A 14,274-nucleotide genomic window follows, 5' to 3' on the forward strand; every position below is an offset into this window, starting at 1 on the left:
AGAAAGGCCAAAACCTAGGAAGAAACCTAGAAAGGAACCAGGCTATGAGGCGTGGCCAGTCCTCTTCTGGCTGTGCCGGTTGGAGATTATAACAGAACATGGCCAAGATGTGTTCCCAAACCATCTCATTTGGACTGAGGTAGAGTGATTGTGGAGGCCAGATCATCTGATGCAGCACTCCATCACTCTCCTTCTTGGTCAAATAGCCCTTACACAGCCTGGAGGTATGTTGGGACATTGTCCTGTTGAAAAACAAATGAAAGTCCAAACAAGTGCAAACAAGATGGGATGGCGTATCGCTGCAGAATGATGTGGTAGCCATGCTGGTTAAGTGTGCCTTGATTTCTAAATAAATCACAGACAGTGTCACCAGCAAACCAACCCCACACCGTCACACCTCCTCCATGCTTCACGGTGGGAACCACACATGCGGAGATCATCTGTTCACCTACTCTGCGTCTCACAAAGACACAGCGGTTGGAACCAAAAATCTCATATTTGGACTCATCAGACCAAAGGACAGATTTCCACCGGTGTAATGTCCATTGCTCGTGTTTCTTGGCCCAAGCAAGTCTCTTCTTATTATTGGTGTCCTGTAGTAGTGGTTTCTTTGCAGCAAAATTTTGCATGAAGGCCTGATTCACGCAGTCTCCTCTGAACAGCTGATGTTGAAATGTGTCTGTGACATGAAGTCTGTGAGGTGCAATCTGAAGTGCAGTTAATTGCCGATTTCTGAGGCAGTTAACTCTAATGAACTTATCCTCTGCAGCAGAGGTAACTCTGGGTCTTCCCTTTCCTCTGGTGGTCCTCAAGAGAGACAGTTTCATCATAGCACTTGATGGTTTTTGCAACATTGCGTTCTTGACATTTTACAGATTGACTGACCTTCATGTCTTAAAGTAATGATGGACCGTCATTTCTGTTTGCTTATTTGAGCTGTTCTTGCCATAATATGGACTTGGTCTTTTACCAAATAGGGCTATCTTCTGTATACCACCCCTACCTTGTCACAACACAACTGATTGGCTCAAACGCATTAAGAAGGAAAGAAATTCCACAAATTAACTTTTAAAAAGGCACACCTGTTAATTGAAACACATTCCAGGTGACTACCTCATGAAGCTGGTTGAGAGAACTACAAAACTATACAAAGCTGTCATCAAGGCAAAGGGTGGCTACTTTGAAGAATCTCAAATATAAATAATATTTTGATTTGTTTAACACTTTTTTGGTTACTACATGATTCCATATGTGTTATTTCATAGTTGTGATGTGTTCACTATTATTCTACAATGTAGAAAATAATAAAAAATAGGGAAAAACCCTGGAATGAGTAGGTGTGTGCAAACTTTTGACTGGTACTCTATATACTAGGCTGTTTTCAGAGGAAGGCCCAAAAAATTATCAAAGACTCCAATCACCCATGTCATAGACTGTTCTCTCTGCTACCGCACGGCAAGAGGTACCGGAGTGCCAAGTCTAGGACCAAAAGGCTCCTTAAGAGCTTCTACCTCCATGCCTTAGCCGGATCGCCATGCTCCCCTTCCTCAGCCGGCTCGTCAGGCTTTCGTGCATCCGCCGGATCACCAGGCTCCTTTGCCTCAACCGATCTGTCAGGTTCCCGCGCCACAGCTGACTCGACAGGTTTCCGTGCCTCAGCTGGCATGACAGGTTCTCGCGCTTCTGCAGGGGTGACCGGTCCGATCCCCAGGTTCGTCCCCTTTGATGGCGTCCTGCGTCTGGAGCCGCGCGTAAGGGAGGGGTACTACGTATTCTCCCTCTCCGTTCTCTAGGTCATCAGGCTGCTGATTATCCCGCACACCTGTCACCATCGTCTCGCGCATCTGCGCCTCATGACACTCACCTGGAATCCATCACCTCCTTGATTATCTTCACTATATTTGTAACTCCCCTTGGTTCTTTCCTCAGCGGTTATTGACTCTGTTTTCATGTCAGTGCCTTGTTTGTGTTTCGTGTATATTGTTTTGTTTGCTTATTAAAACACTCACTCCCTGTACTTGCTTCCCGATTCTCAGCGAACTCGTTACAGTTTCTAAAACTTTTGACCTGTAGTGTACATATTTTTATTTTTTGATATTTTCTAAATCGTATTGCTTTTCTACGATTTCTTGGCAAGGTCATGATATCAACGTAAGGTTTGAAAGTGTGATCGCAGTCATTCCTTTATGTATTGTGATTACCTCGCTCAGTGAGGGATTTTTCTGTGTTCTAATTTCACTAATGTTGATCAGAGAGAGTGATGAGGAGAGGAGGAGGGGTGACTGACCCAAGATCAGCGTCTATTGACAACTTCACTCTACTCCTTGTACAGTGTCTCTGCAGGCCTGGCTCTGTGAAGTCCTAGTTAACCTGGCAGAGCTTAGGAACTACAATGGTAGAGAAAGCAGAGAGGTTCAAGTGATCTCACACACACACACAATCCGCCACCTAAAGAGCAGGGGCCTTGACAAATAGTTTGAATTCATCATCATGAGGCATTCTAGTCTCTAACAGCAAACAGGGGATTGAGGCTTAATCATCAAGACTGCATGGTGTAGTGTGATTCAAAACAGACCTTAATCCACTTATTAATAGACAGTGCAAAGGAAAAACTTCCTAGGTTCCTGAAATGTGTCAGATGGCAACAGTGCAGACAGGACAGACTGGGAGAGATCCTGTCAAGCTAAACCGAAAGCAATGAAATCCAGACATTTGTCAGCTAGACGTTAGACAGACGTATTGATAGATGTTGTGAGGAAAAACGACCTGCAAAACTGTCAGTTTCTGAAAATGTATTGGATAGTGGCTCAGAAGTAAGGAAGGACTAGGAAGTAATGAAATGTCTTTCACAACTGGATAAAGTTATGAAATATAGACATAATTTCTCAGAGAGAGTCATATGCACAGGTTTGTAAGAATACAGACATGAATGTATAAACAGCTGTTCCGATACTCTCCCATATCTATTCTCAAGGACTTTTGGACCATTGAAATGAAATGCAGAACACATTCCCTTTTCCCCATCTTATATGGACAAATTGATTCTATTTAAGTCTTCCTATATCCTTTCATAATTTTACACAGTTTGTTTTCCTGCCCAAATCAACCAAACCACTGCTAGATCCAATGCAACAATCTGAGTGGAGAATGGAAGAAAGTGGAGAAAACGATGCTTCCTCCCTTGCATATATTTGTAAATCAGGATTAAGGACAAATGGTATAGCAGGTTGATTGAATCGGCCGCCCTTCCGTCTTTCTTGCCGTTCTAAACCCCATGGCGGCATCAGGAGGAGGGAGATAAAAGGATTTAACTCTTCCACAGAGTCACAGCGAGTCTTCTTATCCCTCCGCACCACCACATAGATTGTTTTCAACTAGCCCGACAACACAAGACAATGCCACGCTCTCCAGTCACAAGTGATAGATTTTTAATCCACACTTTGATATCTCCCGATACCACTATGATACACAAACAGGGTATCATGGGGTGCTGCGGTGTTGGTGCTGTTAGGGCGATGTGCTGTTCTCACACACGTTTAAATTCCTATCTAGAGGTATGACAAGTCGAAGAAAGGAGCCAGTGGTTTTTGTTTCAGTGAATAGATGTCAAATACCATAGCTCCATAAGAACGGATGCTGCTGATGATTGATATACATGTAATACCCTTGGTAAAACCAAGTATTGAGTTCATATGTTAGAATTAATTGGTAATGTACAAGTGAAAAGGTTGGTTTACTTTTAAGTTTAAGTTTTGACCAATAAGGTCGCTTATTAAGCTGTGGCCAATGGGAGTTGACCTGGTTAACTGGAGGCCTTGGGGGAACAAGAGAGAGACGTTGAGAAAAGGATGGACATTACATTACGTTGGTGATGAAAAATGATAAAAGATGACGATAAAAGTGGAACAAAACCCATACCTATTGAGTTTTGAAGGGAAATACCTATTTTATTTCATAAGAGAGTTATTATCACTTTGTTGAGAAAGACTTAGTAAAGACTGAAGCTACCGTCTCATGGTGGAGGTATTTGACAGCCGTGAGGTTAGCCTAGTGACACCGAGAGAGAACAGCTTGGGGAAGATTAACGAGTTCATGTTTCAATCTGATATCTGTTACGGCTAAGGAGTACTGTCTGCATTGATAGCTGTGCTCGCTGTGGATCTTGTGAGAAAACCTGCACGAAACTGCCATACTTTGCTGAGGGAATATCTACGAGTAGTGAGTAACCACAACGGTGGGGTGCTTCTGGACTTTATGCGTTTCGTCATTTTTTGGGGATCTCCAACGCGCCCACGGGTTTAACAAGCTTGAAATCATTTGGACATGTGTTGAGCCTGACTCATTGGGGTTTATTATTTACTATTTCTTTTGATGTGGTGCATTGAAAATGTAATAATACACATCTTGAACCTTATGTATGTTGCCTTGGTGGAGTCATTTCCTGTTTCAATTTCATTCAATGCATGGGAAAGCAATATACAATAACAAAAATCTATAATCATTCCATCTGAAGTTAATACCCTATTTGTCAACACCGTAGAGAGTTTACAATAGGGATTCTTATTGGAGATGTCCTTCTCTCCTAACATCCCATGTTGTTGTGATATTCTAGGTAAGGTAATATCGTGAGAGTCAAATTCGAGCCTAGTGAGAGGGTTACATACAGTACATGTATACTATAGTAAGGACTCCCTTCTATTTCTCCACCACACTAATCCATGGAGAAACCTCAGAAGGTGTGGACCACAGAAACAGTGCCTCCAAACAACTATCTTAGCCAATTTTGTGCTAACTCCCTGATGGCTAAGTAAAACATGTGTCTGCTGAGAGAGACTGTGTGTGGGGAAGCAGGTGCAGTCATCTGGTTTTACTTGAAACCACCATGCATGCCTCAACATTCTCCTGGAGAGAACAGTTCCTCAGTGGACCTCCACAGCAGTGAGATGGGTGTGGATGTGTGTACTGGTTCAGTTAGATGGGTGTGGATGTGTGTACTGGTTCAGTGAGATGGGTGTGGATGTGTGTACTGGTTCAGTGAGATGGATGTGGATGTGTGTACTGGTTCAGTTAGATGGATGTTGATGTGTGTACTGGTTCAGTGAGATGGATGTTGATGTGTGTACTGGTTCAGTGAGATGGGTGTGGATGTGTGTACTGGTTCAGTGAGATGGGTGTGGATGTGTGTACTGGTTCAGTGAGATGGGTGTGGATGTGTGTACTGGTTCAGTGAGATGGGTGTTGATGTGTGTACTGGTTCAGTTAGATGGGTGTGGATGTGTGTACTGGTTCAGTTAGATGGGTGTGGATGTGTGTACTGGTTCAGTGAGATGGGTGTGGATGTGTGTACTGGTTCAGTGAGATGGGTGTGGATGTGTGTACTGGTTCAGTGAGATGGGTGTGGATGTGTGTACTGGTTCAGTGAGATGGGTGTGGATGTGTGTACTGGTTCAGTGAGATGGGTGTGGATGTGTGTACTGGTTCAGTTAGATGGGTGTGGATGTGTGTACTGGTTCAGTGAGATGGGTGTTGATGTGTGTACTGGTTCAGTGAGATGGGTGTGGATGTGTGTACTGGTTCAGTGAGATGGGTGTGGATGTGTGTACTGGTTCAGTGAGATGGGTGTTGATGTGTGTACTGGTTCAGTGAGATGGGTGTGGATGTGTGTACTGGTTCAGTGAGATGGGTGTGGATGTGTGTACTGGTTCAGTGAGATGGATGTTGATGTGTGTACTGGTTCAGTGAGATGGGTGTTGATGTGTGTACTGGTTCAGTTAGATGGGTGTGGATGTGTGTACTGGTTCAGTGAGATGGGTGTGGATGTGTGTACTGGTTCAGTGAGATGGGTGTGGATGTGTGTACTGGTTCAGTTAGATGGATGTGGATGTGTGTACTGGTTCAGTGAGATGGGTGTGGATGTGTGTACTGGTTCAGTTAGATGGATGTGGATGTGTGTACTGGTTCAGTTAGATGGATGTGGATGTGTGTACTGGTTCAGTGAGATGGGTGTGGATGTGTGTACTGGTTCAGTGAGATGGGTGTTGATGTGTGTACTGGTTCAGTGAGATGGGTGTGGATGTGTGTACCGGTTCAGTGAGATGGGTGTTGATGTGTGTACCGGTTCAGTGAGATGGGTGTGGATGTGTGTACTGGTTCAGTTAGATGGGTGTGGATGTGTGTACCGGTTCAGTGAGATGGGTGTTGGGGCCTGAAACCTGTATTCAGAGACCATGCATGTTGAGTCAGATGGGATAATGCAACTCATCTTTCCCACAAGGACTTTATCACAAACTGGGAAAGGAAGTAATTTGTGTTGAGTGATAATGTTAAAACGCCACTTTCAAAAATGTAATTTATTTTTAGAAGGACTTAAAAGGACGCACCAGATGGAATAACATTACAGGGAATATATAAATAGTAATATGCTCTGTAAGTAATGAAAAGCAACCCTTTAAAGAAGCTGTTCTCTACCCTCTGGGTCCATGTTGAAGTTGCATCAGGAGTAACCACTTTCGGCACAATCCTATCTGTCATGTCTCTATGATATACACTATATATACAAAAGTATGTGGACTCCCCTTCAAATTAGTGGATTTGGCTATTTCAGCCACACCTGTTGCTGACAGGGGTATACAATCAAGCACACAGCCATGTCATCTCCATAGTCAAACATTGGCAGTAGAATAGTCTTACGGAAGAGCTTAGTGACTTTCAACGTGGCACCGTCATAGGATGCTACATTTCCAACTAGTCAAATCGTACATTTCTGCCCTGCTAGAGCTGCCCCGGTCAACTGTAAGTGCTGTTATTGTGAAGTGGAAAGGTTTAGGAGCAACAACGGCTCAGAGCAAAGTGGTAGGACACACAAGCTCACAGAACGGGACCGCAATTCTGAAGAGCGTAGCCCTTAAAAATCCTCTCTCCTCAGTTGCAACACTCACTACAGAGTTCCGAACTGCATCTGACAGCACAACGTCAGCACAATAACTGTTCATCGGGAGCTTCATGGGTTTCCATGGCATAGCAGCCGCACACAAGCCTAAGATCACCATGCACAATGCCAAGCGTTGGCTGGAGTAAAGCTCGGCCTCTGGAGCAGTGGAAACGTGTTCTCTGGAGTGATGAATCTTGGTTCACCATCTGGCAGTCTGACGGACAAATCTGGGTTTGGCGGATGTCAGGAGAATACTACCTGCCTCAATGCATAGTGCCAACGGTAAAGTTTGGTGGAGTAGGAATAATGGTCTGGGGCTGTTTTTCATGGTCCCTTAGTTTTGGTGAAGAGAAATATTAACACTACAGCATACAAACAATCCAAGATGGTGTAGCAGTGCAGACGTGGTTTGTCGTCCTCTCGTTTACTTTTTGCATTTTTCGTCTTTTTTGTATATATTTAAATTTATTTTCAATCTCTTTTCCATTTTTAAATTAAATATACCTTCCGGTAACCCGCCTCACCCAATGTGATACGGATCCGCTATTTTGTTTAGACCTTATAGCCAGAACCTCCATCAGTAGCTAACCATCAGAAGCTAACCAGCTAATTAGCTACTAGCTATTTAGTCATTGTTAGCCACTGCTAGCGGCCCTTACCTTCTGCACAGACACCAGCCATTTTTCTTTTGCCTGGATAATACCCAGCATAACCCAGCATAACTAGCCCGTCCAGAGATGCAACCTCTCTTATCATCACTCAGTGCCTGGGCTTACCTCCACTGTACCCGTACCCCACCATACCCCTGTCTGTACATTATGCCCTGAATCTATTCTACCGCACCCAGAAATCTGCTCCTTTTATTCTCTGTCCCCAACGCTCTAGACAGCCAGTTTTGGTAGCCTTCAGCTATACCCTCACCCTACTCCTACTCCTCCTCTGTTCCTCGGGTGATGTGGAGGTTAACCCAGGCCCTGCGTGTCCCCAGGCACTCTCATTTGTTGACTTCTGTAACCGTAAAAGCCTTGGTTTCATGCATGTTAACATCAGAAGCCTCCTCCCTAAGTTGGTTTCACTCACTGCTTTAGCACACTCCGCCAACCCTGATGTCCTAGCCGTGTCTGAATCCTGGTTTAGGAAGGCCACCAAAAATTCAGAGATTTCCATAGCCAACTACAACATTTTCCGTCAAGATAGAACTGCCAAAGGGGGAGGAGTTGCAATCTACTCCAGAGATAGCCTGCAGAGTTCTGTCATACTTTCCAGGTCTATACCCAAACAGTTTGAGCTTCTAATTAAAAAAATGTATCTCCCCAGAAATAAGTCTCTCAATGTTTCCGCCTGTTATAGACCCCCCTCAGCTCCCAGCTGTGCCCTGGACACCATATGTGAATTGATTGCCCCCCCCCCCCCCCCCCCCCCCCCCCATCTATCTTCAGAGTTCGTTCTGTTAGGTGAACTAAACTGGGATATGCTTAACACCCCGGCAGTCCTACAATCTAAGCTAGATGCCCTCAATTTCACACAAATTATCAAGGAACCCACCAGGTACAACCCTAAATCCGTGGGCACCCTCATAGATATTATCCTGACCAACTTGCCCTCCAAATACACCTCTGATGTTTTCAATCAGGATCTCAGCGATCACTGCCTCATTGCCTGCATCAGCTATGGGTCCACGGTCAAACGACCACCCCTCATCACTGTCAAACGCTCCCTAAAACACTTCTGCGATCAGGCCTTTCTAATCGACCTGGCCCGGGTATCCTGGAAGGATATTGATCTCATCCCGTCAGTAGAGGATGCCTGGTCGTTCTTTAAAAGAAATTTCCTCACCATCTTAAATAAGCATGCCCCTTTCAAAAAATGTAGAACTAAGAACAGATATTGTCCTTGGTTCACTCCAGACCTGACGGCCTTCGACCAGCACAAAAACATCCTGTGGAGGACTACACTAGCAACGAATAGTCCCTGCGATATTCAACTTTTCAGGGAAGTCAGGAACCAATATAAGCAGTCAGTCAGGAAAGCAAAGGCTAGCTTTTTCAAAAAGAAATTTGTATCCTGTAGCTCTAACTCCAAAAAGTTTTGGGACACTGTAAAGTCCATGGAGAATAAGAGCACCTCCTCCCAGCTGCCCACTGCACTGAGGCTAGGTAACACAGTCACCACCAATAAATCCACGATAATCGAGAATTTCAATAAGCATTTCTCTACGGCTGGCCATGCTTTCCTTCTGGCTACCCCAACCCTGGGCAACAGCTCCGCACCCCCCGCAGCTACTTGCCCGAGCCTCCCCAGCTTTGCCTTCATCCAAATCCAGATAGCAGATGTTCTGAAAGAGCTGCAAAACCTGGACCCGTACAATTCACCTGGGCCAGAAAATCTGGACCCTCTCTTTCTAAAATTATCCGCCGCCATTATTGCAACCCCTATTACCAGTCTGTTCAACCTCTCTTTCGTATCGTCCAAGATTCTAAAGATTGGAAAGCTGCCGCCCGCGGTCATCCCCCTCTTCCTAGGGGGTGACACTCTAGACCCGAACTGTTATAGACCTATATCCATCCTGCTCTGCCTTTCTAAAGTCTAGTTAATAAATAGATCACTGACCATTTCGAATCCCACCGCACCTTCTCCGCTGTGCAATCAGGTTTTCGAGCTGGTCACGGGTGCACCTTAGCCACGCTCAAGATACTAAACTATATCATAGATCATACATTGATTAAAAAAACAATACTGTGGAGCCAATTTCATCGACCTGGCCAAGGCTTTCGCCTCTGTCAATCACCGTATTCTTATCGGCAGACTCAACAGCCTTGGTTCCTCAAATGACTGCTTCGCCTGGTTCACCAACTACTTCTCAGGCAGAGTTCAGTGTGTCAAATCAGAGGGCCTGTTGTCTGGACCTCTGGCAGTCTCTATGGGGGTACCACAGGGTTCAATTCTCGGGCCGACTCTTTTCTCTGAATGTATATACGATGTCGCTCTTACTGCGGGTGATTCCCTGATCCACCTCTACGCAGACGACACCATTCTGTATACCTCTGGCCCTTCTTTGGACACTGTGTTAACTAACCTCTAACCTCTAAACAAGCTTCAATGCCATACAACACTCCTTCTGTGGCCTCCAACTGCTCTTAAACGCTAGTAAAACCAAATGCATGCTTTTAATCGATCGCTGCCCGCACCCGCCCAAATAGCATCACTACTCTGGACGGTTCTGACTTAGAATATGTGGAAAACTACAAATACCTAGGTGTCTGGTTAGACTGTAAACTCTCCTTCCAGACTCACATTAAACATCTCCAATCCAAAATTAAATCTAGAATCGGTTTTGTATTTCGCAACAAAGCCTCTTTCACTCACGTCGCCAAACATACCCTCGTAAAACTGACTATCCTATCAATCCTCGACTTCGGCGATGTCATTTACAAAATAGCTTCCAATACTCTACTCAGAAAACTGGATGCAGTCTATCACAGTGCCATCCGTTTTGTCACCAAAGACCCTTATACCACCCACTACTGCGACCTGTATGCTCTAGTCAGCTGGCCCTCACTACATATTCATCGCCAGCCCCACTGGCTTCAGGTTTATCTATAAGTCTATGCTAGGTAAATCTCTGCCTTATCTCAGGATACTGGTCACGATAACAACACCCACCCGTAGCACGCGCTCCAGCAGGTATATCTCACTGGTCCACCCCCAAGCCAACACCTCTTTGGCCGCCTTAACTTCCAGTTCTCTGCTGCCAATGACTGGAATGAATTGCAAAAATCGTTGAACCTGGAGACTTAAATTTCCCTCACTAACTTTTAACATCAGCTATCTGAGCAGGTGTGGTGGTTTGTTGAGATGGGTGTGGAAGAACTTGACTGGCCTGCACAGAGCCCTGACCTCAACCCCATCAAACACCTTTGGGATGAATTGGAATGTCAACTACGAGCCAGGCCTAATCGCCCAACATCAGTGCCCGACCTCCCTAATGCGCTTGTGGTTAAATGGAAGCAAGTCCCCGCAGCAATGTTCCAACATCTAGTGGAAAGCCTTCCCAGAAGAGTGGCGGCTGTTATAGCAGCAATGGGGGGACCAACTCCATATTAATGCCCATAATTTTGGAATGAGATGTTCCACAAGCAGGTGTCCACATACCAATGGTCATGTAGTGTATATCATAATATCACGATATCGCCACAATATATCATTCTATCATGAGATCTCTACAATATACTGTATCATATTATCTCAAAGAAACCTTAATATCAATCAATCAATTACTCAATCAATCATAATATAGTCATAATATATTCGTCCCTCACCTCTGAGAACCTCTGGACATCCTGTGTGAGGGTCCCCACACGGCTCCAGTGGTAGAAGTTGAGGAACTTGACCACTGCTGGGTTCACTGCGTTGTCTGACGGAACCGTCCGGAAGAAGTTGGGGTACTTCTTCTTGTCGGCCAGAACCGGGGTTGTTGCCGCAAAGGAGAGCTGGAAAGAAAAGGAAAGGTACAGAATAGTACATTTCTGACCACTAAACGTTGGCTACATTCAGACTGATTCTGGTGTTCTGAAAGTAGGAGTTCAAGCCCAGAGATCTGAGCTTTAGACAGAGGCCTTAAATCGCTATCTGAGATCTGAGCTTTAGAAAGAGGCCTTAAATCACCATCTGAGATCTGAGTTTTAGACAGAGGCCTTAAATCACCATCAGAGATCTGAGCTTTAGACAGAGGCCTTAAATCACCATCTGAGATCTGAGCTTTAGACAGAGGCCTTAAATCGCTATCTGAGATCTGAGCTTTAGACAGAGGCCTTAAATCACCATCTGAGATCTGAGCTTTAGACAGAGGCCTTAAATCACCATCTGAGATCTGAGCTTTAGACAGAGGCCTTAAATCACCATCTGAGATCTGAGCTCTAGACAGAGGCCTTAAATCACCATCTGAGATCTGAGCTTTAGACAGAGGCCTTAAATCACCATCTGAGATCTGAGCTTTAGACAGAGGCCTTAAATCACCATCTGAGATCTGAGCTCTAGACAGAGGCCTTAAATCACCATCTGAGATCTGAGCTCTAGACAGAGGCCTTAAATCACCATCTGAGATCTGAGCTCTAGACAGAGGCCTTCGATCGCCATCTGAGATCTGAGCTCTAGACAGAGGCCTTCGATCGCCATCTGAGATCTGAGCTCTAGACAGAGGCCTTCGATCGCCATCTGAGATCTGAGCTCTAGACAGAGGCCTTCGATCGCCATCTGAGGGATTAAGCCATGGCAACTAGGGCAGTCTCAGTGTGTCAGTCGCACGCACGGACGCATGCACGCACACGCACGCCAGATACATACACACACGCCGGGAGGACAGACACACACACACACACTCTCTATCTAGTCTGGGAGTCCATCTAGTCTGAACAAATTAACACTCTCACACGTCTGTGGAAACATCAGGGAAGCTCACACCTTCAGAGTGCCCACAGTAACAGGAGCTGTAATTGTTTGGTGGGAGTGACAGCTGGGATGGACGACATTAACTGACTGACTGACTGACTGACGTGTGTGTTTGTGTTTGTGTTTGTGTATTCATGAAAGATTCTGAGACTAAGGTCAAGTTAAAAGTATTCCTCTCTAACAATCGTTTACATGGGTTCTGTTTGGTTCCGTTTCCATTCATTTTCTTTGCACAGAAAAGTTGATACAAATTTGCTGTGTCATTTTTAAATACACCTCGCATATTCAGTTCAAATACTGCACCATAAGCAGGTTTAAATTAATTCAGGTTTCCCCCAAAAATTGCTGAACTTTAAAAGAGATACCTTTTTCAGGAAATTACTGCTTTCAAGATTTCAAACAGCAAGGACTGCATTTTATGTAGCAAGCACTAGCTCTGAATACAACACACTAGGCTACTTTCGTCTGTGGAAACATATTCTGAAGTCATGTTTTTCCAGGTACAAGTTGAAAACCAAATCATTGAGTGAACATGGAGACATTCACTGCTATGGAATGTACAACATTTTCACACATCAATGTGTCCTCTCCCTTTGACCAATAGTAGGCCTACAGTATCTTCCACAGTATCTGTCCCTACACTACTCTGGCATTGGAAGGTTCTCTGGCTCTGCTAGTGGGAGGGAGACGAGAGAGAGAGAAACAACTGTCTGTCTGTCTGTCTGTCTGTCTGTCTGTCTGTCTGTCTGTCTGTCTGTCTCTCTTTCTCTCTCTCTCTCTCTCTCTACTAACTGACAGCCAGCAAACACGAGATGAGAAAGATACCACCGCACTGTCTCATGTATACTGAAAAAGTAGCGAGCTCTTGACAAAGACATCATTGCAAAGTTAAAACTAGAATTTGGAAAGGTTCACCTTACGTAAATGTTCACCTTACAGTTTGACAAAGAATATTGTGTAGTTGTTTTAAAGGCTTTGTGAAGCCATATACATGAGGGGCGACAGTAAAGTGTTAACAATCATATCGCAGAAAGATAACGTTGAATGGGAGACTTTGGCTTTGCAGAAATTTAGCCTAGTCCTGCCAAATCCGGAATGGTTGCCTCGGTTCCATTAGCATGTTTCGCTAGCTGAGAGAAGAAAACTCGTTGCACTCCAATTTCAATGTGTCCAATCTCTCATTAAATGAATGACTGATATGAATCAACGCAGGGTTAATTACTGAGCAGAAAGAAATTAAGCAGACACACTGATTCATGATAGCGATCAAAAGGAGGATATTATCGTTCTGATTGAGGCTAGGGGTGTGTGTGTGTGATTGCGTGCATATTTCTTGGAAGCAGGTTTAAGATGAGAGAAGCTAGTCATAGCACCTCCACTCTGGGGTGCTTTGCCGTGATCTTCAAAAGCCAGCCAAGACCAATCAAGAATAATCTTTTTACTATTTTCAAACATGTATTCTTGTATTATCTCAACTCATATTGATGTCATACAGTATGTACAGTTAGTATATCATTTTGTGGGGAATGTGGTTAATACATTTGATTAATATAGCTTTCATGTTAATTATTTTCTCTACACTGAGAATACATTTCACCATGTACTCCTTATAGTAAACCTCATAAATGGAGATTGATAGAGTCCATATGTTGAACCGATGTCAGTCAAACATTTACCAACAACATTCAGCAAATCTACAGCAAACCTCCACCGGCCCATCATGCCTCAGTATTATCCACTCTCTAGAACCCATTTCCTTTGGGCTCCCTGTTGTTTCCCAAACCATCAGTTGAGGACCCTGGAACAACACACGGATTACAAGCGTCAATTAAGGAGAGAGGAGACCCTTTATTTCAGTACCAGTGCTAAATCCAAAATCACCCACCAGTTTTAAA

The 14,274-nt window shown here is 44.4% G+C and overlaps 1 protein-coding gene across 2 annotated transcripts in view; it reads right to left on the bottom strand.

Annotated features, from left to right (window-relative positions):
• The window catches only part of LOC129830813 (gamma-aminobutyric acid type B receptor subunit 2-like), a 415,909-nt gene that overhangs the window by 225,607 nt on the left and 176,028 nt on the right, over positions 1–14,274 (bottom strand). For both annotated transcript variants that reach the window (XM_055893565.1, XM_055893566.1), the window contains exon 3: positions 11,251–11,421. In XM_055893565.1, the coding sequence (XP_055749540.1) occupies positions 11,251–11,421 (171 nt within the window). The remainder of the gene's footprint in view (positions 1–11,250; positions 11,422–14,274) is intronic.

This window comes from Salvelinus fontinalis, chromosome 32 (assembly GCF_029448725.1).
Source record: "Salvelinus fontinalis isolate EN_2023a chromosome 32, ASM2944872v1, whole genome shotgun sequence".
In the NCBI taxonomy this organism is placed as follows: Eukaryota; Metazoa; Chordata; class Actinopteri; order Salmoniformes; family Salmonidae; genus Salvelinus; species Salvelinus fontinalis.